The sequence below is a fragment of the Cyanidioschyzon merolae genome, chromosome 11, assembly GCF_000091205.1.
Source record: "Cyanidioschyzon merolae strain 10D DNA, chromosome 11, complete genome".
In the NCBI taxonomy this organism is placed as follows: domain Eukaryota; phylum Rhodophyta; class Bangiophyceae; order Cyanidiales; family Cyanidiaceae; genus Cyanidioschyzon; species Cyanidioschyzon merolae.
In genome coordinates this window covers 181,252-207,581 of record NC_010137.1, presented here as the reverse complement: position 1 = coordinate 207,581, position 26,330 = coordinate 181,252, and the positions used below count along the sequence as shown (strand labels likewise).

General features: G+C 52.5%; 7 protein-coding genes across 7 annotated transcripts; 4 read left to right on the top strand and 3 right to left on the bottom strand.

The window, feature by feature from the left end:
- Positions 1 to 4,505: 4,505 nt before the first annotated feature.
- CYME_CMK068C (hypothetical protein, conserved) lies at positions 4,506 to 6,593 on the bottom strand (the record flags this gene model as incomplete). The annotated part of the gene is made up of 1 exon (XM_005536440.1): positions 4,506 to 6,593. The coding sequence occupies one exon, from the start codon at positions 6,591 to 6,593 to the stop codon at positions 4,506 to 4,508; it is 2,088 nt and encodes a 695-aa protein (XP_005536497.1).
- A 2,515-nt stretch (positions 6,594 to 9,108) lies between these two features.
- Positions 9,109 to 10,500, bottom strand: CYME_CMK067C (aquaporin; the record flags this gene model as incomplete). Its single annotated transcript, XM_005536439.1, has 1 exon — positions 9,109 to 10,500. One exon carries the CDS (start codon positions 10,498 to 10,500, stop codon positions 9,109 to 9,111), a length of 1,392 nt encoding a protein of 463 aa, XP_005536496.1.
- A 169-nt stretch (positions 10,501 to 10,669) lies between these two features.
- On the top strand, positions 10,670 to 12,295 carry CYME_CMK066C (L-arabinose permease; the record flags this gene model as incomplete). The annotated part of the gene is made up of 1 exon (XM_005536438.1): positions 10,670 to 12,295. One exon carries the CDS (start codon positions 10,670 to 10,672, stop codon positions 12,293 to 12,295), a length of 1,626 nt encoding a protein of 541 aa, XP_005536495.1.
- A 2,296-nt stretch (positions 12,296 to 14,591) lies between these two features.
- CYME_CMK065C (unknown transporter) lies at positions 14,592 to 15,614 on the bottom strand (the record flags this gene model as incomplete). Its single annotated transcript, XM_005536437.1, has 1 exon — positions 14,592 to 15,614. One exon carries the CDS (start codon positions 15,612 to 15,614, stop codon positions 14,592 to 14,594), a length of 1,023 nt encoding a protein of 340 aa, XP_005536494.1.
- Positions 15,615 to 17,130: 1,516 nt separating this feature from the next.
- Positions 17,131 to 18,360, top strand: CYME_CMK064C (eukaryotic translation initiation factor eIF-2B alpha subunit; the record flags this gene model as incomplete). The annotated part of the gene is made up of 1 exon (XM_005536436.1): positions 17,131 to 18,360. The coding sequence occupies one exon, from the start codon at positions 17,131 to 17,133 to the stop codon at positions 18,358 to 18,360; it is 1,230 nt and encodes a 409-aa protein (XP_005536493.1).
- A 1,658-nt stretch (positions 18,361 to 20,018) lies between these two features.
- On the top strand, positions 20,019 to 21,170 carry CYME_CMK063C (hypothetical protein, conserved; the record flags this gene model as incomplete). Its single annotated transcript, XM_005536435.1, has 1 exon — positions 20,019 to 21,170. One exon carries the CDS (start codon positions 20,019 to 20,021, stop codon positions 21,168 to 21,170), a length of 1,152 nt encoding a protein of 383 aa, XP_005536492.1.
- A 1,356-nt stretch (positions 21,171 to 22,526) lies between these two features.
- CYME_CMK062C (hypothetical protein) lies at positions 22,527 to 25,334 on the top strand (the record flags this gene model as incomplete). The annotated part of the gene is made up of 1 exon (XM_005536434.1): positions 22,527 to 25,334. One exon carries the CDS (start codon positions 22,527 to 22,529, stop codon positions 25,332 to 25,334), a length of 2,808 nt encoding a protein of 935 aa, XP_005536491.1.
- Between the last annotated feature and the right edge of the window lie 996 nt (positions 25,335 to 26,330).

Sequence of the window (26,330 nt, the reverse complement as noted above, 5' to 3'; positions counted from 1 at the left end):
CGCTACGCGTCTGCCACATTTTCTGCTTCTGGGGCTGCTTCGCTGCGCATGAACCCTTGCTTATCGTTTTCGATTAACGCGCTTGACGGGTACTGAAGGCTACCCACGATACCCTGCATCCTCCTCCGCCTGCGCTTGCGCCCCTGGCGCCGTATCCTAGGATCACGGGCCTCTTCTGCATGACCCTATCGGCGAGTGCTCTGCCTGCCGCACCGCGAACCCACGTTGTTCCATTTTATTGATGGTTCTTGGAGCTCGAGGCTGTCGGTGATGAAACAAGTGCCAGACGAAAAGTCCAGGCTAGAGATCCCGTCGAGAAATTTCGATCCGAACAGGTTCCTTTCGTCCAAAATAGAGAAGCACCGGTCACGGGAGACGATCGCCGCGATGACTCAACGTTTACTCCGTGACCGCTCCCATGCAGGCGGAAGATAAGAAAGCCGCTGGGAGAGTATCTCCTGGGAGATGTCAAGCTGACGTGGAAAGCCATTTCGTCGATGACTACGAATAGAACATGCTTTGCGTTTCAAATGGAATCGAATCGTTGAAATGCGAAATTAAGGGAACTTCCGGCATGAGCCTGTGTAGCTGTCGTCATGCAATGACATCGTGTTTTTAGTCGTCAATCCAGCGCCTTGAAGTGGTGCACCCACGATTTCCCTCGATACCGAGAGATGGTAACATTGAAGGGTGGAGCGTTATCCGTATCAATCTCATAAGGATTTCGGGTTTTTTACGAACCAGTATTCGACGGCGTCGCGAATTATCTTGCTGAAAATGATGAAGAGAACCCAAATTGCATAGATTCGAAGAAGCCATTCAGAGAAAACGGCCGAGAATGCTGAAACTACTCGTCATCCCGTGAGCCCTTCTTGCTGCTCTTCGGATATCGATTCCGCACGTCAATGGTTCGGCAAACGATCTAAAGCCAGGGGCTGGACGAGCTGTCCGGTGTTGCATTTAATCTGGAACGGATGTAGATGCAACGCCGCACGTGGACATGGTAGATGCTCAGGTGCTTGCATATTTCTTCCGAAGGTCGAACTTGGAACAGTAAATGTCGCAGTGTTTGTAGCGGCACACCTTTTTGGTGCCTATTTTGGTTTTCTCAAAGTAATCGAATAAAACGATTTTGCCCTTTAGATTGGAAAATGGTAGCAGGACGACTTTATACTGTGAATGCTAGCCTGCAAAAAAACAGTCTGCTTGTAAGAAACGGGCATGCTGCGGTCAACAGGTGGATGCGCCTCCCTTCTCACACTCGCTGTCCGTCACGTGATCCGTACAAAGCTGAACTTATGAAACGCTGCCAGAGCGCCTGTCTCGTATTCACCTAAATACATGCCGTGCGATCTCCATGAAATACCGCAACAGACACAGAAGGATATGGGTTTCCCTTGCCTTGCCTACGAACGATGAAGAAGAGAGACGGATGAGCGAGGAAAAAGCACACGTGAATTCGAGAGCGTCGCGCACTGAACAACAAACTAGCAAGTTCGGACTGAAACGCGAACGCTTACAGGAGGAGGTACGGATGTGCATCTCATTCGATATGACATTAATGGGGAGAATGGGTAGGCCAATGTACTTTGGACTCAAAGAGGCGCGAATCGCTGTTCGTATTGAAGAAACAAGCGAGCGTGATGAAAACACCATCTCCACCGACGATGCGATTGTGTGGTCGTCTCTGAGTCAGCAAACGCATAGCATCGAGCAAGACCAGGTTTTTCGTATAAGCACTTTATCGCTTCCGCTTCCCACATCCATTAGGCTTATTCCTCGGCAGTGTCGCTTTCTATCGCTCAAGAGCGGTTAAGAAGTATGCATCTGAGTTTTGGCGTTTTTTCCTGGTTGTGTCTGCATATGGCTCGCGGTGCAATCCAGTCGAAGGCGTCTTCTCCGTAGTTGAATAACAATTTTACGATCACGGACCGATTGACAGGTCGTTCGCATCCATGTCACCGCTCATCAACAATCTGTTCACTGACAAGTCAAACCCTGTATTCACCAGTGCTGAGCTGCTCTGTTGCTCCTGTGATCGAGCACTTGCAGAAACTGAAAAGCGCGCTTTGGTCAGTGCATACGCTCGCGAAAGACAGGATGATGGACGCGAACTCGAGGAATAGTTCGCATATGTAATGAGGGCGAGCTTCGATGCCATCGTTCGCGCAGTCGGCCTGAGTCCCGAGCAACGGAGCGGATATGAAGCATGGGGACACTTGTATACCACTCTGCCAGGAAAAGGGGAAGGAAAGGAAACCGAAATACAAAAAAAAGAAAGATCCTCGAGAAAAATGCTCGACTCACGACCGACGAGAAATGATATCGGATCGGAAACATCGGTCCCAAACCATTTTCGAGGCCTTGCTACTAAAACACATTATCTCGCTGACGCTTCCGAAAAGTGACATGCAGGACGCCATTAGGGCCAATGTAGCATCTTGACCGAGGAAGTCTTCAGTAGGGTCCATCTCCTTGACGCGCCTCGTCAACCAACTATCCGCCCGAGTTCAAGAAGCGGGGCTGCCAGCTGTCCACGTTGCTCAGAAAGTTTTCTATCAAACCTGTGAGCAAAAACCAAATGACGCTCGACACAGAAATTGCAAATCAACCTGATCCTAGGATCAAGTTGGATTCCACACGCGCTACCCGGAATACCTTGGTACGACCTTGTGCCACCTCGGCAAGGGGAATTTGTACTGCGCAGGTCCAAAAAAGTACCTGGACAACCTCGAAACCCAAAAGCATACTTTGGCCAATACCATGAGCTCGATGAAGTGAGCGCTGTGGGCGTTATATGCTGACCGCACTAGCCCAGAAAAATGCGGATTGAAGGAAGTGATTCTTGGGGTTGTCATCGGGGGTGAACACCGAGCTGTCTACGGTTGCAGAGCTCGAAGTACTCGTGCGTCCTGATGAGATTTCACAACAAAGGCGAGAGTCGCTTCAGATCGTCCACAATCGTCGTATTGCTTTCAGCCGCGAACAGAAGCTGTCGTGCCTAAACAACGATAGACACTTGAGGGCTATCTTCCTGGGATCTTGCACTAGGACATGTTCCCGAACGGAGCGCTCCGGAGCAAAGTAGACTCGCCGAACACGAGCGTATATGCGAAGTGATCCTTATACACGACATCAAGTCCAAATATATCGCCGAAGATAATGCTGTGGTGTATAGCCTCTTCCGTGAGAAATTCGGCTGGTCTCTGGAAGAATCGATGATGCATTCGAACAATTTTGCAGAGAGCATTGGCGGAGTTCATTCAAGGCTTCTCTTGCACAGAGAGGAAAAGGAATCCAGTAGAACGGGACGATGGAGATCGAGAGTGTATCAATCGTCATGCACTTTTTGATACCTGTGCTCGTCCCGACTAACGATACTCGTTTCCCACCCGTCAACATAGATGAGGAGAAAAAAAACATGGTGGTGGGCATTATTCCTCATTTGGAGGGCATCACATCCATTCCCGTACGTATGCAATAAGCGGATGGTGCCAAAGACCTGAACAGAACGCAGATGAAGATGCAGAGCTTGTCGAGAGCTCTGGATCATCGAGTGTCCTTCATTAGGGACGCCACGAGGCACACCAATAAGAGGAATGACGGCCCCAGGACCTAGCTCGATGATCTAGGCATCGTATTGATCAGAGGAGAATGCTTTCCAGGCTTCATTCAGGGAGTACACGAGGGTCCAAATAGCTCAAGCCGATGATCTTCTGCAGGAGAACATGCATCTGTGCTGGGACGCCAACGGTTTCTGTTGCACTGAGGCAAGAGGCGTGCCTTTGCCAACTACAACAATTTTAGAAGAAAATGCTCGAAACGTCGCGTCGTGTGGCGGTAGCCGACGACGCTGGACGTGCTGCAACGCGAAAAGGCTGCGACCCAGCTCATTCGATGAGAGCAATATACATAGTGCAGAAATCGATTCTACACGATTCTCATCGATGCGTTCGGGTCGACACCCACACATCATGGCACCGGATGCACACTGCAACAGGCCGAGAAGAAGAGCTTGAAACCGAGCCGACTGCACGAGATGGTACGCTGCAATTTGGTCGAACGTCACATGGCGAGGCTACCGATGGCTGAAGCCTTGCACGTCTGTGATTCACTCTGCAACGGTGCGCGCGCAGACGCGCTGCACCGAGTCTTGAACGACTTGTGAAACAGTCCAAGATATCTGGTGCCTCTGCGGCGTCCAGTGGATTTGTGTCGAACGAACGCTCATGGTAATCGTTTAGCGCACAGCGTAGGCATTGGCTGAACGGCAGAAGACTTTCGATTGAGAAACCAGTCATCAGGAGCCAAACGATACGATGTTCGCCCGATGCAAATCACTGATGTGGAAAGAGATGGCAATCTCAAAGGGCTAGAGCGCCGTATATCGAGACTGTGATCGTTTTCCCATGGCAACTGCTTAACGATAGTGTTATTCGACTATTCGATGTTCCACATAATAATTGGGCCTGAGCGCTTACCCCAAGTTGTTCGCGCAGCCCCTGCTAAGGATTTCTTTCAGTCGCATGGTTGATGCGTTTTCTGTCCCGCTGAGAACGTTCCGATTGTATTTTGCGGGTAAATACGCGCTTGTACGACAGATTTTGTACCGAAACCGCTTTTTTGCTCGTTCGACGCGCTTCCGTCCCGTCAGTACTCCAGCACCATGAGCGACACGGCGGCGTGCTTGTAAGTTGGACGCCCTCAATGCTGAACTCTGCACCTGACAGCGACAGCTTGGCGAACCGTTGCACAGGCGGCTCTGGTAGTTTTGGGGCCCGCTCCTGGGAGCTCGCGCACGTCCGACCATTGCCAGACATGTCACCCTGACGAAGTGCGAAAGCCACCGACGAGCTTAACCGGGTCCGATGCTTCTCGATTTCTTCGTATTCGTCATCGCGGATGCCTTCGACAACACGCAAAAGAAGTGAACGATTCGTGCGTCGCCCGTCATCTTGCAAGATGAATGTGATCAGTTTTGCAGTCTCGTCGGCATTCGTTCCCATCTCTGCGGCGCTTTCGGAGTTCTCGGCTTGCTGCTGACTTCGCAAGAGTACTCTTTTGAAGATGGGCTGCGGTAGAAGCCTCGCCGCGCTCGCCGGGACCAGGGCTAACAGCGCTGCGTGCGGTGGTAGCGGTGGTGCAACGCTCAACGGCGGTTGCAGTTGCAGGAGCGGATCACCGTCGTTCTCCTTAAGCCATCGAACAATGTCTGATGCCGATGGTCCATAGGCCCTTGAATATGTGTGGTAAAAATCGGGACAGAATCCATCAATATACATCGCGAGCGCCCAAAGCAACGTTCGCAGCCATTCCTCTGTGTCGTACAGCTTCTCGTCGTCGTCCACCGATATGCCTTCCGGTATATCCACTTTCTCCAAAATATCCTCAGGATCCGTGACGTCCGCCGAAATTTCGCCGTGCGCAGCGTCAGGTTCGGTGCCATCTTCCAGATCACTCGGGTGAACGTTGCGTTCGACTGAATCTTTTGACTCGGATTCGCAGGATGACGAGGCCTCTACGGATGCATTCCCCGCTTGGGCGAGTCTCAGCGCTTCTTGCCCACGTATGCTCGCTTCTCGATACATTTCGATGAGCTCTTTCGTAAGATTCGGGACCAGCGGGTTGATGAGGCGCTTCATGAGCGCGTACAGGAATTCCCAGTCGAAACTGCGCTGCTCTCTGCATACGAGGTATTTTCCTCGCATGGGCCCTTTGTCCAATTTCAAAGCCTTGTACGCCTCCCAGATCGAATTAAATGAAGTGCCGCGCAGCTTTGGCAAGTAATCGTTTCCCTGCATCATGAGCATCACAACCAGATCTAGACGCAGAGACGGTGTTTCACCGGGGAAAAAACGATCAAGAACCCGAATCCACTGCCAGACGCTAATGACGATGGCGCTTATAGCCTGTCGTTTCTGAGCAGTCCCGTGCTCGGGCGCGTCCTGCATATTGGCTCGCGGAGTGATAACGAAGACGAAGAAATTCCGAACTTTCTGCGTTGCCAGTCCTAATACCACGAGATCAGCGTCGCTGCCAATGACGACAACGGAGTGCTGCGGGTCCACATAGCGGTGGATGTAGTCGATGATTTTTATTTCGCCCTCGCCGGGAACAGTCGGACCACTCACAACGAAACGCACGTTCTGGTACAAATGACGCTTCGATTGCAGTCGAGAACAAACGTAAAATTCTACAGCCTGCAAAGTCAGCTGCATAAGTTCTGTTCCAGGCGAAAGGCTGAGCACATCAACGCCGCAACGTCGTTTGCGTTTGCGCGTGCGGTGGAGTTTCCTCGACTCGAGGACGCGCCTTCGCTTTTGCGTAACGAGCTTCGCCAAGGGCGCCGGGCCATCAAACGCTATGAAGACCGACTTTTTCGGTACACAAAGCCGAAGAATGTTATCTAACCACCTGAATAAACGGATGAAAAACTGGTCGCGGTTTCTTGCGACGCGCGCTGCCAAGTGGATAAGCTGGTTCAGGTCGAAAAGCACGTGGTCAAAGTGCTCAGGCGCGCTCTCCCCAGTTACCGTAACGACTGTGCTGGGGAAATTCTCCAGATACCAGCGCTGGAATCCCGCTATTCCCATGTTTGGTGCAGTGTTTCAAGGACAACCGTGATCTTCGTACCATCTACAGCACACGTTCCCGTTCACGAAGTGACACGAAGTACGAAGCGGTATTTGGTAAGCGTGGTGCCGCTCCAGCCGCAACAGCATGCGCTTGCGCATGAACGCGCGCTCGTGTCATGTTCGAATACCACCGTGAACTGCTCGCTCTGTCCCTGTGTTGCAATATTTTTGAACGTTTTTTACATGGACAGCTTCGACATCCGAAGTAGGGCAATAAGGTCTTACAGATGAATATGTGTTTCTAAGGATTCTTCGTCATCTTTTCGGGGTGGCTTCATCGACTCTATGTGACGCTGGGATTCGATACGTTACTTGAAACAACGGAGTTCGCGACAGCCTCGACCAAGGGTTCTTTACATAGCCGATACAATGCAAGAAAATTTATACGAACAATCGTCCAGTCTTCGCCTTTCATACGCATAGCATGCTCAAATCACGATTGCTTCACGTGTTCGAAGTTGTGTTCTATGGCAACTCGTCAGGGTAGCAATGCGCGCCAGCGATGGATGCCTCAAGCATATCCCACGTTGTGCGTTGACGAGGTCGAGTGTTTTTCTGCGTCAATCCAACGGAGCGACTTGCTTTACCCATGAGTTGCCTTCATATAGAGAGGTCAAAATATTGAATAATGCGTGACTTGAGCATGCTACACGAAAGTAATGCAGAAGACTGGATGCTTTTCTGAATGAATTCGATAATGATATCGCTTATTTTTCGAACCCCTGTTTGATGGCGTCGCGAGTCATCCTGATTCCGGTGACGTAACGAATGCCAGCGTTCGAGAGTACATGGAGCCACTCCGAAAAGACGATCGAGATTCCGAAAGCTTCTTAAGAATGCGCATGCCCTTCCTGCTGCACTTGGAATGCCGAGGCTGAATATCTAAAAAAAGTTTGGAAAACAATCGAGAGGCAGGAAAAGAGCGAGCAATTCAGTGTTCCATTTTCATCTGATCTATGCGTATAACATTTCTGAATATTGATGCACTTGGATGCCGACAAGTGTCTGCCTGCACCAATCCAGTGCTACAAAAGGGAGTCAACCTGCGAACACGACGAAAATGTCGAGCTGCATCTCTGCCTGGGCCGGGTCTTGAGCGCCCCAGTAGATGTGCGCGGAGAATCGCGTTCGTTTCGGTTTGCAGTATGAGGCTTGTAGATGAACTGTTCTTTCCAAGGAATGCAAGGCGCCGATGCGCTGGAAGCTTATCGGGAGAGCCTTGCCTGCCGCTGCTGCGCACAGAGGCAATGCCCGTTCAGGGCGCTGACACTGAGCCTATGGTGCAAGCTATGCTTCTTGAGCACAGTTCATTCCGTGCTGCTTATAGTCTTCGAGCTCTTTCCCGCTATTGAGCGATCTGATTTGTAATGATCTGAAAAAATCTGCTCCAGCGTGCGGTCTTTTCAAGAAATAATGCAATCTACTGATGTCATCGACCATGTGTGAACTTCCTTCAGACGCCTTTCGCTTCTCACCGTGCTCTTTGCGTAACATAAACTTGAGATATGTTAACAAATTCCTTGACAGTGAATTAGAAATAGAACGTGAAGCGCTGGCCAAGTTCCGAGACTGGCGACGCACCACTCGTATCCGTAAAAGGAAATCCATGGCGATGGTTGATGCCATGTTGTTCTTTTCGGTGACGCGGATGCCGTCATCCAGGATGCAAAGCGCTCATTTTGGAGTTTAAAAGTGCGCAATAGCAGTTGAGGCACCCCGTTCATAACCCATCTATTATACGTAGAGTGCTCCTGCCAGTCCTACAGAAAGCAATGCAACACGCGGTAAACTTCCTGCAACTGCAGATGCAACTTCTCTCTCACACGTCGCCTGCGGTTACAGACAACGCTCGCGCATATGAAAGAATCCTTTTAGATACATCGGTCTCAGCCGTTGAAAACACCTGCGCTCAAGTCTTGCGAAGGCTCAGCGCTGGCCGTTCCGGCAGTTCAGGGATTCTTCGGCCACCAGCTCAGATCATGAGCGATCCGGCCGCTGATGAATCAAAACTTCCGCAACAGCTATGATGGCATTGTCTCGTCGCAAACCGATCCGAGGCAACGCATTCCAAGCCTCCTGGAGCGTACAACGTACGGTGCTGCCTTTGGAGCCCCAAGAAAGCATGTAAAGGGCTGCGAGGCTCCTTCTATGCGACCATTCAGATGCCTCGTTTAGTTTAGCCCCAGAATTCGCAAGAGCTACTGCAGCGCATACGAGAACGAACTCGGAAGCAAACGCCTCAGCGCTTTGCGCTTCGATCGCTTCTCTGCTTTCGCTCCGGTCACATCGAACGTCACCGTGCCTCTATCGGTTCGATCCAGCGAGAAACTTCGATCTCTGCACCTTGCCGGGTGTGAATCAACTACTACCCCGCAACATGACGTACTTTAGTGACAGCATCGCATCGACATAGACAGCAGTTCACAAGCGGCGAGACGTACAGAGCTCCTGAGGAAACGCGTCAAGTTTTGCATTAGCTTTGGTGCCGATTCCAAGGAAGCCTTTCAAGGAGTCGTCGAATCCAGGGCGCCATAGCGATCGCCAGAAAAAGTCGAAAAGGTTTCGTCGCTTGACTTGCGACCCAGCTCGCCGCCCAAGCCTTGGCGATTGCCCCAGGCTGCGATGCAAAGACAAAGACCAAACTGTATGTGAAAACCGAACCGTAAAAAATGGTGTTCAGAATCCCATACGCAAGGAGCCCAGCTGTACCATAGCTACGCAGCTGAGCCATGTTCCGCTTGGTGTAGACGCTCAAATCCTGCAGGATAGATTTTGGAGCACGCCCAAGCCAAGGTGATACGATGGCATGTTCCATGAGCAGGGCGCCAGTCACCGAGCCCAAAGCCGGTGCCAACCAGTAGATCACAAAATGACCTCGAGATGCCCGTTCAAGCCATTCTGGAGAAGCCGCTGTCATCCATGCCCGGAGCTGCGCGACTGCGAGCGGCCCCAAAGCGCGTGCGCCGTTCATGGAGCATCCCGTTATCGGGCCACCGACACCCACAAGGAATCCAACAAGCAATCCTATTAGAAGCGCAAATACAGCCTGCTGCATCCAACGAGCGTATTCGTTCTCTGCGTGTAGTTCGAAGGCTGCAAACCCCATTGTTGAAACTAGCGAGATCAGGCTAAATGTGAGGAAAAACTCCCAGCCCGCTCCCTGCCATAGAGACATGTTGGTCTGCAATGAGACCGTGCCCCCCGCCACACGATTATACATGTCTGGCGTCGCCAAGAGGCTAAAGATAACGGCACCCAGAGTGCCGCCAGCAAGTTGAGCGCCCGTATACGCAAGGCTCGGTACCAGTCTCAGGCGCTTTGTGACGTAGAGCGCGAGCACCACAAAAGGGTTCAAAAGCGCTCCTGACGTGGGAATGAAACTCAGTACTATACAGGAGATCATTGCACCCGCAAGAAACGGCACTGCAGCAGGACTCGAAAGGCCGATTAAGCCGGAAAAAGTCGTCAGCAGCGCGGTTCCGAGAAACTCCGCGAAGAGGCAGTGTCGCGGGGGCAGTGCACCGAAGCTGCTCCGCGCCTCCACCAGCTCGTTCGGAACCAGGCCGTCCCCAGCGTGAAAGCGTAGGCTCCCAGCGTCATCTACAGAGCGACCAAGACTGCGTCCTGCTCGAGGTTCAGGGTCGAGCGCCATGACAGTCAAACTTCGGCTGAAAAGCTCGCTCAGCTTCGGAAAGATCAACGGCCGTCCGAGGCTCTGCAAACTGGGTTGCGTTGCACCCTTGGGGTGGCGCCTCCAGTGCTTTCGGTCTCCTGCCTCGCAAATCGGTATCGGTGAATCCCTGTGCACGCAAACTCGAGCTTCCAAGGGTAACGCTCCTGAAACGAACAACAGCTGCTGCAACATACGAACCGAAGTGGTAGGAAACTAGTGCGGCTGCTGCGACTGCGACATCCCAAACGCATCGGCTGCATCTGCGAGGGCGACTTCAACGAGGAAAAAAGTGTTTGCAGTTGCTGCCAGCCGGAGCGGCATACTGGTTTGCTTGGTGAGAAACTATGCTCGACCTGCTTTCATGGAAACCGTCACAGTGAGATGGAAGAGGTTTCTGAGCACTTTTGGGGCCCGGCCTTGTTTGCTGTCTTGTTTGCTTGGCGGGTTGCTTTTCGGGTACCACTTGGCAGTGTTCTCAACGGTAACGACGTTCCGCTCGTTCCAAGACTGGTTCGGCTCGTGGCCTTCCGGGGAGCAAGTTCTGCTTGGGTCGTACTTTGTCGGAGCTTTCGTCGGATGCCTGTACCAGAGGGTCCTCCCGTTTCTTGCGCATGGGGCGGGAACTGCTGCTTGGCGCCGCTATTTATGGCTACGCTGGAGCTCGGTGTTCTTCTGTCTCGGGTCGGGGCTTCCTTTTCTCATAAAACGAGAACGGATGTTAACAGGTCGCTTCCAGATGGGTGCGTTTCTGGTGCTGCTCATCCACCGCTTGCTGATTGGCATCGGCGCCGGCATCGTGAACGTTCTCGGGCCAGCTCTGTGTCTAGAGGTTGCTCCGTCAACAAGCAGAGGCGCCTTTGTCTTTCTCTATCAGCTCGCGATAACAATCGGTATTCTTATGGCCAATCTCGTTAATCTTGCCACTGGTCACGAGGATGTACACCGTCAAGTGGATCCCGTTGCTGGTGGCGCCGGGATCGACATGCGCGGAAACTTTCTCCGACCTTTGCGCTATCCACTCGTGCCCGCTATCTTGATGTGTATCGGCCTGCTGCGCTATCAGTCCTCCATGGGCGTTTCTGCATACAGGGACGCTACGAGTGCCGATATGCTGGAGACCGGGAAACCGATGTCGCAGCGGAAAGAGCGGGAGCATAGTATGGTAGCGAGTGCACGCGCCTTGCGTCCAGATGCTGCCGAGGCGGGACACTCTTTCAACGTTATCTCGAGGCCTTCTTTGCAAAACGAGTCACTGAGCTTGAAAGATGTGGAGAGCTTTGCGATGTACGCAGTTTTGGCTCGGGGATCGTCCCCGACAGCTCGATCTCGAGCGAGCGTGTGGCTCCTTTTGCGCGATCCGCGGATACAGATATGCATGATACTTCAACTTCTCCAACAGTTGACTGGAATCAACGTTGTCCTCGTGTATGGTGTGCAAATTTTGGAACAAGTGCAATCCAGTGCGATGGGTTCTTCCAGGCGCCTTGCGAGATTATCTGGGCCTTTGTACGGTGCTGTGCTTTTATCCGTCATGAACGTGATTGCCACGCTGGTTGCAGTCGGTATCATCGATCGCACCTGTCGTCGGAAACTGTACCTTTTTTCAACACCAGTGCTTGCTGCCTGTCATCTTGCGCTTGCCCGGGCGACCCGAGCAGAAAACGGTTCATCCTCTGTCGCATTTACGGGCTTTCTAGCGCTCATGTTGTTTGTCGCTGTATTTGCTGTCTCTCACGGGCCGCTTGCTGTTCTTGTCGCGAATGAATTGTTTTCGCCGGAGGCTCGGGCGTCGGCGAACTCGATCGGAATGGTTGTGAACGCTGTCGCTACCACTGCGGTGAGTATCGGTTTCCCGCTCTTGCAGCGGGAACTGTTTGGCATTGCTGGAACATTTCTCTTCTTTGCTCTGATATTAATGGGCGGGGAATATTGGCTTTGGCGTTATCTACCTGAAACGAGACAACCAACTTCCGCTGACAGCAGCTAAGAAGATGCCGCATTTGGGAATCGAGTCACGAGTTCCGTGCACGGGTTTCAAGTGTTTGAAGACCATTGATCACGCTTGCACTGACCTCGCGAAGACCTCCGCAGCCGTCGCGCATGCGACATCGAGGGGTACGCTTAGCGCTAGTTGCCGCCTCCGCTGCTGATGCGTCAGATGCGTCTGCTGGTGCTCAGGCGGAAACGCCAGCGCGTTTCGGTGCTTGTGCTTTCGAACAAATGTCCACCGTATGGAACGCATCCCTCTAAATGGACCGACAAACATGATTTTATGTCAGCAGTATTGATTCATGGCTGTATCGTTAGTCTTCTGGTGGATGGCGCTCCATCCGAATGCACATATCATTGTTGCGGATGTAACGGCACTCAAATACTCAGGAACATCGAATAGTCGAATAACACTATCGTTAAGCAGTTGCCATGGGAAAACGATCACAGTCTCGATATACGGCGCTCTAGCCCTTTGAGATTGCCATCTCTTTCCACATCAGTGATTTGCATCGGGCGAACATCGTATCGTTTGGCTCCTGATGACTGGTTTCTCAATCGAAAGTCTTCTGCCGTTCAGCCAATGCCTACGCTGTGCGCTAAACGATTACCATGAGCGTTCGTTCGACACAAATCCACTGGACGCCGCAGAGGCACCAGATATCTTGGACTGTTTCACAAGTCGTTCAAGACTCGGTGCAGCACGTCTGCGCGCGCACCGTTGCAGAGTGAATCACAGACGTGCAAGGCTTCAGCCATCGGTAGCCTCGCCATGTGACGTTCGACCAAATTGCAGCGTACCATCTCGTGCAGTCGGCTCGGTTTCAAGCTCTTCTTCTCGGCCTGTTGCAGTGTGCATCCGGTGCCATGATGTGTGGGTTTCGCCCCGAACGCACCGATGAGAATCGTGTAGAATCGATTTCTGCACTATGTATATTGCTCTCATCGAAGTTCTACAGCTGCATCGGGTTCCTTCCAGAGACATTCAACGCGCAGCGTCTGTGCTTTACCTGCTGCCGGAGGGATGCATCGTACCCGATGCCGTCTAGATGCCGCCGCTCGCATCAGGTTGGAAATGCAGAAACGAATCACGATTCGCTACTCGAGGTGTAACGTAAATCCACGAATACTTTTAAACCCATTAGTTTCAGTGCAGCACACCGTATACATTATCTGCCCAAGACACAACACGAATGGGTACCGGGCGCACCGCTCGGGGCATTGGTCGGCTTACAGGTTGCGGATGCGCGAGATCTCTTGACATCAGCATCGCAGAAGTTTATGGAAGGTACGTTTTGCTCCGCCCTCAAATTAACCTTCCAGCCCAATGCAACATGAAGACACCCGCGATGCCTGTGATAGGCTGCATTCACGTGTACGCACGCAAAGCTTTGCATTCCCGTTCCTTTATTCTCAAATACGGGAGAATATCTACGAGCATTGCTGTGTGCAGTGGTGGTTTCCGTCCACATAACCCACCAGCGCTCCACTTGCAGAGCCTTTCGAGAACCCAAAAGCATCCCTCGAAACGCGGGTCGCAGTTCCCGTTGAGTGAGCTTCGATCTGTAGTGTTCCCCTGCGAAATGGACCCTCTGAGCAATCCATGAGCTAGTCGCTTAATGAACCATGTGCGAGTCGATGGATGACACTCTTTCTACTGCGTTTGTGCAGTAATCGCTGGCCTACCCAAGTGCGCTTGTTGACGCTTTCAGTGGATTTCCATCCGCAGCGCCCAGGTAGCGTCTATCCGGTTTTGCGGATGACTCTTATATGCGCGTGGTCACGAGTACCATCTTCCCCCGCCTATTGCAGAAGTTCAGAAATTGATTCAAAGAACCTCGCAGGATGCATGTCCTGCTTGATGGCCAATTCATGCCAGCACTGGGCTTTTCTCTGTCCGAGTGAAGCACTGGCCCTGAAGTGATTCCACGCCATACGATACGTGGAATCATCTGCCGTACGGTGTGTCCAGAGACGGCGTCCCTGACTATTGCGCAGAACGAGCACGGTTGCTGCAGCAGCTGCTATAGTTGCACGGGATCGAAGCAGCTTCAAGCACGGACGATCAATTGCAACAGACGGACTGAAGAGGGAAAGAGCAGGCAGTCTCAAAAAGGGTTCATGCGAGATGCCATAAGCTCACTCATCCTAAAGGCACCGCTCATGCTGGGAGCTGGGGCCAGATGACAGCAACGCCAATCGAGATAGCTTCTAGTATGACTACGACGACTACTGCTGCTGCTACACAAAGCGTGTTATCTTCCGCCTCGTTACGTTTCGTTTCGTGTTACGCATTACTTCGAGAGCTTTGCTCGCGAATAGAGGAACACACCCGCCAGCGCAATTAAAACTCCTAGAGTATTCTGCAAATTCAGTGGTCTACCGTAAAGGAAAAAATCCATGAGGAGCAAGATGGAGGTCTTTGCATGTCCAAGTACATTGTAGGTCAAGGCTGATGTGTTCCCGATCACCGCGAAGATTGATATATTCATAAGAAGAGCGATAAGCGATGACAGAAAGATGGCGCCCGCTCCTCCTGCAGTCATTGGATGCCGCCAGATGGATGATTCACGCCACCATCGGTACTCGTCAAAGACGGGCAAAAATGGCGCGAGAAAGACGGCCGAGAGAGGTGCGGTGTAAAACTGTAGTTGCATCGGATCGCAATGTAGCTCCGCCTGGAAGCGCCCCACCAACAGTTGGTAGAATGACGTTACGATGACGCCCCCCGAGGCATATACGGTACCAAGAACATTGAACCGATAATCACCAAAGGTATTGATGAGCACGCCGACAATCAGCAGAAAGATCGGAAGCCGCAACTGTGGAGGCAATGGTTTCCGATACAGTGACCAGTCGAGCACAATGACGCCAACCGTGTTCAAGTGCTTGAACAACTGATAGAATGCAACAGAGTTGTGCAGCAGAGATAGATTTGTGAAGACAACGAAACCCATGCCGAAGAATGCTAAGAGGCAGGTTTTGTGCAGATCCAGACGTATTGGCCGGAAAACGCGCACAACGGCCATCACAAAGAGACCCAGTCCAGTTGCCGAAAAGTGGAAAAACGTTAGAGTGGTGCCGTAGCGGAACCCGTAACCCTCAAAGACGAGTTTATTCGCGCTAACGATGCAGATCGTACATAAAGCGTTAAACAAACACAGGAGCGTCGTGCGCAGTGCTCTCCTGCGCGACGGCTTGTCCACGCTTTGCACCTCGGGCGCTTCCTCCGTCAGGGTTCCAACGCCTCGGTGCACATTCAGGGGAATACTTGCTTCATCGGACTCTGGAACTTTCTCGAGCATCGCCGAGCTCATAACCAGAGTGGCGAGTGCGGTATCCCCCGGGCTATATTTTTGCAACCTGCAGCCTGTGCGTCCGTAACGGCTTGGTCGGTGATGGAAGACGCTTAACGCGGGAATTGAGCGTCATGGATTTGCGGCCCTGCCGCAGTCTCCCCATCAGGTCGGGTTAGCTTCGCTCCTGTTGGTGAATGACCGGTGCTTCCCTTGAGATTTCGTCAAGAACTTCAATGCTGCTGAATATCGGAGCGTGACGCGGGATAAACTCTCTTCGCTTTGCAGTCAAAGAGATGTCGAAGCAATACCGTTCCTGCGGCGTCCGCAAAGCTCCCGCTTGTCGTCCGTGTGTTGTATGCTGACCCCATGCACCCGTCTTCCGCGGTCTAGGTGCATTGTTTGCTGCAAGACGACATTGGGCGTCCTGTCATCATGACGCATGCGCACGACTCTGATTATTCCGTAGAAGCGACCTGTACTTGTAACGAGCCTGATGCGTTCCATTTATCGCAACTTGCACAAGCCAGCGCTGCATTCTTTAAGAATTTTGGCGTCCTGACGACCGACACCGAGTTACATGTGTGCCATGGATGACTGATCCAGCCCGAAGTGACCGGCAGATGTAGCGAGCAACGATGCTTTCGGTTCTCCTTCAAAAATGAGAACTGAAACGCATCATGGTGGGACCGTGCTGCGCGGTATGGGACTCCACGCCACTAGATAGGTCCCTGGAAACCGAATCTGAGCGGTTGACGGCCTCCAGCGTTGTACTGTAGCATTGAAACGAGCATTGTGTGAAGCTGTCCCTGCGGCTTCAAACTGGGACCGACAAACCCCTGCCTTGGCTTATATTTTCCGTCAGAGCTGGTAATCATGATGCAGAGCTCGTCCAAGATCTCACTCCACTGAAGATCACGGGCGAAACATACGACTCGTGGTTGAGGGCGAAGGAAGAATCCGCTGCCACTGCAGCAAATCGCTCTTCTTCTTGGTGTGCGATCGTCGTGCCTAACTCGGCTCCCTCTGGATGCCAGCGTGCTCCCGATAACTGCAGCGACATTGTGCTATCGCCGCGAGCTGAGGTACTCAGTTGCAAAGCGAGGCAGCTCCTTCTAGGTGCGGCAACCGCACCTACGCCCCAAACGCTACTGTGGGCACTTCGGGTTGGCTCGGCACCCGGAGCAGGGGCTATGAACGAATTTTGCTCTCCGAAACGAAGTATGGGTGCTGGTGATGGTCGCATTTAATGGGACTTGTTCGTCAGGTTCGGCATGATGGACGTTCTCGGGATCCCGATAACCAGCGCATACGCCTGTGGGATCCATGGAAGATGCAAACGATTCCGCAGAAAAAGGACTCTGGCGAGCGCGCACACGCCCTGCACGATATGTTCAATTTCTCGACGCTATGCCAGCGGACGCGCCCTCGTATTATCAATCTTCGGATAGCTTGCTACGCTTCCGGTGCACTGCACCAGAGAAACTCGCTGTCTTTGTTTTGTTGCTGTACTCTGTGGACACAGAGTGACCATCTGATGCATGAGCCGTCAATACGGGAACGGGTCTCGAAAGACGTTCAACCTGACTCTGGCTCGCTCGTGAGCACATCGACAGCCACGAACGCGGGGCGCGCTGCCCCTTGGACGAGTGTTCCGAGCAGTGAGGGTGCGTGTGCCGCTCCCACTGGAACCGACGGTAGCTCGATTTTTACACAACGTAAGCAATCGCAGCTTGATGTGACCTATCTTTTGGCCGCACAGGCGAAACCCGGGCAGCCCCACGAAGTTGCCGGCGTCCCAGAGCCTGAGTTCGATGTTCTTACGCGGTTTCGCTCGGAGCTCGCGCGAGAGACGCCGGCAGCTCCGGCGGCTGTCCACGTGCTCACCGATCTGATACGATGTTCTCGCTCGGAAACCATTTATGGCCTTGAGCTAGAAGTCAGACGCGCCTGCGACAAGATGATCTCGTACGCTCGTTCGAGTGAACTCTCCGTGAGGGCTGCGTGCGAGCTTTTTGTGAAGTTCATAACAAGGACCTCCTTCGACTTCCCGGACTTTGCGGAGTGCAAGATGCGGCTAATTCAACGCGGCGAGCACTTTCGCGCAATGACGGACACGTGTCGGGAACGTATTGCTGTTTTCGGTGAGCCCTTCATTCTCCAGGGAAGCAATATCCTTACTCATGGTGGATCACGTGTGGTATTCAGCATTATCGAGCGCGCGGCTCGCATGAAACGAAAGCAGTTTCGTGTTGTGGTCGTAGAAGGCCGCGGTCGCCATGATGCTGCGCTTTCTTCGGGGATGACGGCCAAAACGTTGCGTTTCTGTTGCGACGTCATGCGTCTCGGTATTCAGGTCACCATCATTCCTGACAGTGCGGTTCCTGCTGCAATGGAAGTCATTGATATCGTGCTTTTGGGCGCTGAAGCGATCGCCGAGAGCGGCGCCGTCATCAATCAGGTCGGTAGCCTGGGCATCGCCCTCGCGGCAAAGACTTTCAATGTTCAGGTTTTCATCGCTGCAGAATCATACAAGTTCGTGCGCATTTACCCACTGACGCAACGCGACATTAGTAAGACTGATTCGGACCACGCGCCACGATCCTACAGACAAATGACGCGCCACGAGGAGATTCCCAAACAGTTGCAGTTCGAGTGCCCACCCAGTGACTTGACTCCGGGGTCGTACATACATCTTTTAATCACGGATCTTGGGGTGCTTACGCCTGCAGCCGTCTCCGAGGCGCTGATGAAAATGTATCATTAATGGTGCACACGCTCGTACCCAGTTATAGCGTACATCTCTGTGAGCGGAAAGCTTGCATGGAAAACCGCTTCTCCGGATTTTTTGGTGTTTTGAATACGGCAGTAACATTCAAGTCGTGGCGGATAGGATTTGCGATGTGCGTTTGTACGGTGGACATGGCCTGCGTGAAGTCCGCCCCCCCCCCCCCCGATGTGGTCTGGAGGACCGAGGAATCGTTGCAGTCCGCAATTCAGAGCGGTGTGTTGTCTCTGCATTTGCACGGCAACTTATGCCCGTGAGATACCATCGATACCTTCAGAACAAGTCTTTGCGCGGATAACGCACCATGGAAATGCATAGTGCCTGCGATATACAGAGGATCGTCGTCGTTTTGCGGCATAGGACTTCCCGCGCTATTCGATGCTCCATCGCAGACTCCCCGTATCCAAACGATGCAGCACCATGGCGTGGCATTCTCGGTGACTACACTTCTTTTAAAGACACAAATGGTGCTCATGCACAGTAAAAATTCCGAAAATCATGGTCGGTAATGGTTCTGCTCCGTCCTTGATGATAGGCGGAGCCTCCGGGTGGCGTCTCCCAATGCAACTCAAACAGATCCGATGGGGGCGGCCCAACCGGCTCTTCTCCCGATTCATTGACATGAACCAGCTGTATCCCTTCGGCGTCATATTTTCCACAATCCTCGGGAGCATCAAACTCACTGAGGTTATGAGCTGAACCGGTCACGTCCGCGGATGCTCCTTGCAAACTTGTGCCTGATCGCTCCACTCGTCGTTCACTGAGAGCCTCTGTACAGACTTTCTGACGCTTATGGCTACTCGTTGAGCATGGTGCTATCCTAAAACAGAGCAGCCTACAAGCTATGTCGCAGAGTTCCCGCTGATAGATTTCCACGTCCACGCTAGGCGTGGAAGTAGCCTCAGCGCCACGCAAGGCGGAGCGGGGTCTCTTTGACGGAGCTGGACCCAGGCGGCCGCAGTGTTCTCCGTCTCGCAGAGCCACTTCCTTCTTTATGCTCAGTTCGGTGCTCTGTGTGTGAACCTGTCTTTGTGTGGGCGCAACGACGCTCTGAACGCGTCCAAAGGCCCGCAGCGCGCACCGCTGCGCTCCACCGAAACTATCATAGGCAAGCGTATTCTCCGGAGCGGTGTTCTGAAAAGCCACACTCAGACTCTCTTCGCAAACTCGAAGCCAGGCCTCCTCCATGACCTGCTTGTCGTTCAGGCAGCAACCTTCCCGCAGGCGCGCTAGTACCGTATGGTAGGCTATACAGTGCTGCTCGCTTTCCAGAAGACTATCTTTTGTGAGTCAGGCGGGATGGGCGGAGGCTCGATCCTGACTGATGACCATGTAGTACAATATTGTTCAGCTGCATCTTCATCGGGAAACATTGCGTTCGGGCACTGTCGCCTTGCCGAAGAATAAGACATGATCGTAGAAGCTCACTAGCTAGTCAGTTAGCAAGTTCCAGATAGTTGACTTTCCATACCACCTAGAGTGTGAGCGAGTGCGTCCTATTTAAGGCCTTCAACTCGCAGCTGCCTCGGCTGGAACTGAACTCCTGGACAGAGCGTCTCTGGAGAGCAGTGAATAGCGGCAGCGCACTGGACCGCTTGAACACCGAGACGTCTCGCTTCGCTCTGCAACGTGAATTCATGAAGAATCGCGTACCTACGAAACTTGCGAATGTCCAGCAATCTTCGCTTGGGTTTGCCAATTCAGCGCTCTGGTCGAGAAAGATAGCGGCTTTGTACCTCAGAGGGGCTCACTGCGCTGCCTATCGAGTTCGGACCAGTGCACCACCGGGACGCTTTGGAAACTGCGGCAGGCTGCAGGTCGATACGCGGCACACCAAGACGCTGGGCTTTGGATTTCATGCAACCTGTACGCGCATCAGAAATGACTCGAAAATCTTGCCACGTCGGAACGCCGGATGCATTCGCATGACTGCGAGCAAGTCAGCACTCGCCGCGAGAATCGTGCTCTCCGGCCTGATCGGGCTCACGGCGGGTTTTCTCGGATCCCTGATTGGTGTCGGAGGCGGCATCATTATGACTCCACTGTTGACTAGCGTCGCCGGCCTCTCGCAGCACGAGGCTCATGGAACATCTCTAGTGGCCGTCTCTTTCAGCTCATGCGTTGGAGCGCTCGCCTACGCGCGGGGCCGTGCCGTACATCTGACAGCAGCACTCATTGTAGCTCTCGGTGCTGTGTTAACGGCGAGCGCTGGAGCAGCATACTCTAGTCGTGTGAAAAGCGCACTTCTTCGGAAATACTTTGGGGTATTCGTTCTTATCATCGGCGTACTGAATTTTTTGAGAAGTCTCGGGCTCATGTATGTTCAGAACACTGGCACATCTTCCTCGGCGGCATTGTCTCTGGGGGACAACTCTGGAGATTTGCCGCGTACAATGAGAATAGCCCTAACCATTGGTGCGGCAGGCTGCATCGCAGGTTTCTTTTCTGGTCTGATGGGGGTAGGCGGAGGCACCATCGTGATCCCATTTCTATCTTATATCGCAGGCTTTGGGCAGAGGGAAGCCCAGGGTACAGCTCTTGCAGCGATGGTTCTGCCCTCCTTTAGCGGTGCGGTTACACACTCCAGACTGGGTCATGTGAAGAACGAGCTCCTGTTCGGACTTCTTGGTGGCGTTTTGTTCGGTTCCTGGATCGGCAGCGGAGTCGCGCTCCGCCTCCCGTATACTCGATTACTGCAAGTTAGTGCGGTGCTTTTTGTTGCAATGGGTATTCGAAGTATTGTGACTGCACGCCGCGGATCACCTCGAATGTCAGAGCAGGCGGAATGAGGGCGGATCAAGGACGACCCTATGCGCATGCTTTGCGAACATATTTCTCGCCATTCAGGCAGTGCAGCTCATTATCCACTGAAACGGATTCTCGCTGCATGCAGGCCTCGTTCCAAGGCAGTAGGAGAATCTTAAATCGCGCTGGAACGTATCGATTACACATGCGGTGAGTATCACTAGAAAAAGGATCGGAATCGGAGCGGTAGTATCTCTCATACGGAGCGGTATCGTTGAGGAAAATGTATTTGAGAGCGAACGCCACCGTGCCTCTCCGGAAGGTAGAGCCGAATAGGATGTACACGAGTATCAGTCGTCGCGATATCTATTTCCGTCGACTTTATGCACTTCAAAGTCGTATTGAATCTACGTAAAACTTAGAGCTCTGGTTGATTACAAAGCTTTTGAACACATAGCTTGGGACCCTGTTGCACACCGGCGTCAAATACCGCAGCCTCCTCGTTTCCGCTGGGTGAACCATTCTTGTCTCAATTTTGGATGCAATTCGGCTCTTTTCTTGAAGCCATGACAGTCGGCGAGAAGCAGCTCTGCCGCTAGTCGTGATACAGAACGAGCAGCCTTCGATAACGCGCATGCTCGAACGGGCGCATCCGTCGCTCTCAGCTCAGATGACACACCCGTTCTTTTTTTTTATTTCAGATTAAGTTAAACACATAGCTGCTCGTTCTGCACTTGCGTACCCATTTCCCCCAAATTTCTTTTGATGTACAACCTCGACATTCGGAGTGCGGCAGTTGGGGAAGCGGTTTTACGGTTCCATACATAATTTTAGGATTCTCTGTGGTCCCTTCCGAGTCGTGCAATCGACTCTTTTTGGGCTGAGATTCGGTATGTCATCGGAATCAGCATGACTAGTGAACCTATCGAACAAGGAATCGTAAAATAACTGACACCACTATCCAATTCATGCGCACAAACCTCCAATCTTCTCCATTCCTTACGCGTAGCGTACTCGAAAAAAGCTTTCTTCAAATTTTCGATCTTTCTGTTTCAAAGCATGTCGGAGGCGCACCAATTGGCGCCGTAGGATTGACAGGGAAAACAAATCGATGGCGCGCTCTAACGAATTGTTCACAGGCTCACGCTGCAAGTCTTCTATACATCTCACGTCCAATACGCAATTCCATTCGATAGACGAGTGCTTCTTAGTTTATGACAATCGACGAGAGGACATTCATCAGCAGCATGATGCGCCTCACCGATTATGCTCGGAGTGGCCCCCGGCTCTTCCGCATAAATGGAAAAAAGTGTTGGACTCGAGTTATCGTAGCAACCTCTCCCGGCGTCGAGGCTGATTCGCGACTATGATATCTTTATGCCTATAGGTCCATCTTTCACATGTGGATCGGAAGCGAGCCTGGGCGCGCGTGCACTGACCTTTCTGGCGCCAATTGCGGTAGTCGCCCGAAGCGCACTTTTTCGGAACCAGACAAGGCTATGGAGGATGAACTGCTGGGAGCGGTACCGAGTGTGTGCCATACAGTCCACACGAAGCGCACTTGCGCCCCTGATCCGGAGGCGTTGACAACGGGGACCCTGAGCAGCAGTGGCGAAGTTTACGCGAAGGGTGTCGTCTGCAGTTCTGACGCCTCTGCCGCGCTCGACGGGGGCAGTTCAACAACGGAAGCAAGTACGACTTCGTCCACCATGCCGCTGGAGCGCCTTCTTTTGGAGGAGGAGCGTAAGGTTCGCGACTATCAACAGAGTTCACGGTCGCTGAGGCAGTCGGTACCGCCGGCTATGTTGCGACTTGCTATTAAGTACAGCGCCGAGGTGCTTCAGCATGTCGAGGAACTCAAGAGTTGCTCGCGGCGTGTCATAGAAGCCGAAGGCACGCCCATTTTGGCTTCGTTCCCGGTTGATCAGGAATCAATCAGCTCTATTCCCGGTGAGCTTGCGAGATTCGGCTCCGGATGTGTCGTCGCCGGTGCGAGCAGCCAGGAAACCGCTTTCTGGACACTAGCACAGGCATTTGCCGCAGAAGCTCGTTGCGCGGACGTGGGACATGTGAAAACTCTCATGGAGCAGTGTATGATATGTCTTCCGGGCGGTATCGTGCTCGAACGAAATATCAAGATGAAAAGAATGATTGGTGACGTACTGCATTCCGAGCTTTCGCATTTATCGCCAGGAGTGGAGCTTGCAGCAGAAGAGTGCAGATGTTTCGAGGTACTCTGTAGCGCGCTACAGAATCCCAGCCATCAGGTCTTCCTTTTCGATGTCCTGGATCCGGCACTGGTCTCGGAAACGCAATCGAACCCGAGAGAGACGAACTCGTCGCGTATGGTGGCATTTGGTTCGTGGAAGGAGGCCAAGGCTCTGTTCATCGATATTCAAAGACGAATAGATATCTGCTTGGATTTGATTATGCATGCACTTGACACGAAAGCATCATCACTGGTGCGAAAGTCATCCGTCGTTGATTCAATCATTTCACGCGCAGATCGTTTGAAAAAGCGTCTCGAACAGAGACGGGATCGTAATGAAAAATCAAGGAAGCGAAAACCGGAGTCTGAGCCGCTCTCGCCTCAGCTCCAACAGGACGTAGGCGTTGGTCCAGACCAGAGCAGTTGCAATGAAATGAAGGCTGACGAGGCGGAGTCCGAGAACGGCATCAAGGAGGTGTCTCCATGCTTGCGATCCGCGAAACGACGTGGTAAAAATCGTTCGCATCGCGCTGAATCACAAATCGGTAATGAAGATGGAAAACAATCAGCGAAGACTTTATTCCGGTTCATGCGCCGCAGATCTGAAATGGAAAACACTATGAGTATAGCGCCGATGAAAACAGTGACTTTTTGTGGCCCCCTGGCTCTTCAATTCGACTCTCCTCTGAGGGAAAAAGCGCCTTTGGATGCTCGCAACGTGCCTAGTACTGCCGAGGAGGATACAATCTGGGGCCCTGACTGCGCGCGCGCCCCTCGTCGACGACTGAGCTTAGCCATGGATGTTTTGGTGGCCGCCTCGCGTGCTAGGCAGCAGGACCGAACTGTAACCCCTGCACATCAACAGCCGGATATTGCTGTACTCGTGCGTGAGCTGCGCCTTGCGCGAAAAAGCTATTTTGTACAAGTTTTTTTGCAACGCTGGTCGCGTGGAGTCATCTGCAAGGAGGCGATAACCCGATTTTCGAACTCCGAGGACGTCGAGCTTGTCGAACGGGGAATTCAACATATAAGAGCGGATGGCGACGGTGGGGTGCTATCCAAAGCACTGCTGAATCAAGTATGGGTAGCACTGCATCGCAAACAAATCACTGCATACTCATGTATCTCCGGGCGGTTCGTAAGACCAGGATATCGTTACTTACATTTCTATGAGAATAGTCGGCCTCCGTATCATGGACCTTGGCCGCTGATGGAACAAGTGCATAAGATTCGCCCCCGTGCTCCCTTTGCGATTCTCGACGACGACCTGATCGACTATGATTGCGACAGCGACATGGAATGGGAAGATGACGACTCTGGAGAAGACTTGCTGTCAACCTCAGATGAAGAGTCTGCACATGGGAGCTCGAGCTGCTCTGGAAGTTCCCTGGAATGCGATACAGACACAGATTTCATTGCTGATGACGATGCGTCATCAGATTCTGAAAGTTGTCATTCGAGCGTATCCCGTCGAGGTTCAAGCAATGTCGTATCGCAGACAGAAATGGATTCCGGAAACCCCTCTTTCAGTCATCAAGAGTCTGATGCAAGAACAGCTGAACTCAGGAAACTGCGGAAACCTTTCGAACGGCGCAGCAGAGTCGTTCATCTTTCTGCGGATCCCGACAAGGTTCTCCAACGCTTCAAAGTGATTCTCAGCTCGGCGGCGCCCACGGATTTGAGCATCGAAGTGCCGGGCGCCTCGATGACACCGGCGCCCTCGTCACAGACTCCGACAAAAGTAACAAGCCCCAAGCACAGTGCTCATGAAAAACTTTCCGAGAAGAGACCATGTCCAAGAGAACATGAAACGCACAATACGAATATATGGGCAGCTTTCCAGAAAGTGATTTGCAGGCGAGTCCGGCCGTTCCATGACGCATCTTCGCATAGTCCCGCTCTGAAGCAACACGATGACGGCTCACTAATGGAAACTTGTGGACTGGATCAATCAGAATCTGAAAAAGCGGACCTTACGAAACGGGACTCTGGTAGCTGAGGCCTTCGCTGCTGTCCACCATTTCTCTGGCGACTAGACAGATACAGTTATGCTTTTGCTCGCCGTTGTTAAAAGCGAGAACGCTTTTGTATGGGCTAGGTGGAAGATCTCCACATGAGCATTGATTTCAAAACGAATGAGAAAATCATGCGTTCGTTACGATGGAAGACGAAGCTTCTTTGAAGCGGACTAGGTGTAGCGCGTCACGCGTCGTATGTTCTGAGATGAGGAAAACCGCGATACTCGGCTGACAGGAACTGGAGTGCTTCTGGAGACACGGCACCACGCATATTACGTCCTATGTTTCAAGACAAGGAAAGCAATGAGGATCCTTTACCCAAAATGGAACCAGCACGTCGCCACAACTTGTGTGGCTGGACGCATCACTACGTACTGTGCGTGGGCGCACATAGGCATTGGGTGCTATTTGCTTATATGAGAGCGCCGAGGCACGAAACGGCAAGAAAATATTGGTAATTCGCAAGGCAGCCCAACATGCTAGACGTATCGCGTTTTTGCGCTCGATATCCATGGCCAGGCCACTCTGCGTGGGACAAGTTTCCGCTCAGGTGAATATCGCTAAAACGATTCCAAGTTGCATGCGTGACAGCACCATACCATTGATGCTGTAGCAGTAGACCGCACTACCGCAAACGCGTCTCGACCAACGCGGAAGCAACAGCTAAACGGGCGCCGCTCGGGGCGCTCCAGACCAGAACAGAACGTTCTTTCGAAATGGATACCATTGAGACTCAGGGTCTCTCCAGGAGAGCACGGCGTGCGGTCCCGCATTCAGTCACTCGGCACTCGTATGCCCAAACAATGCCCTCTTTTACGAAGTCTGATCTCCTGGAAAAGCGGGTGTGGAGACGCACGCCAGTGACAAGTCCTCAATCCGTATCTACTTGAATCTGCAGCAGGCTTTCACGCTATGGTGGTAGCGACCGATAAACGAGCCCCTGTGCTTGACTAGAAACGCTTACGGCTGCCAGTTTG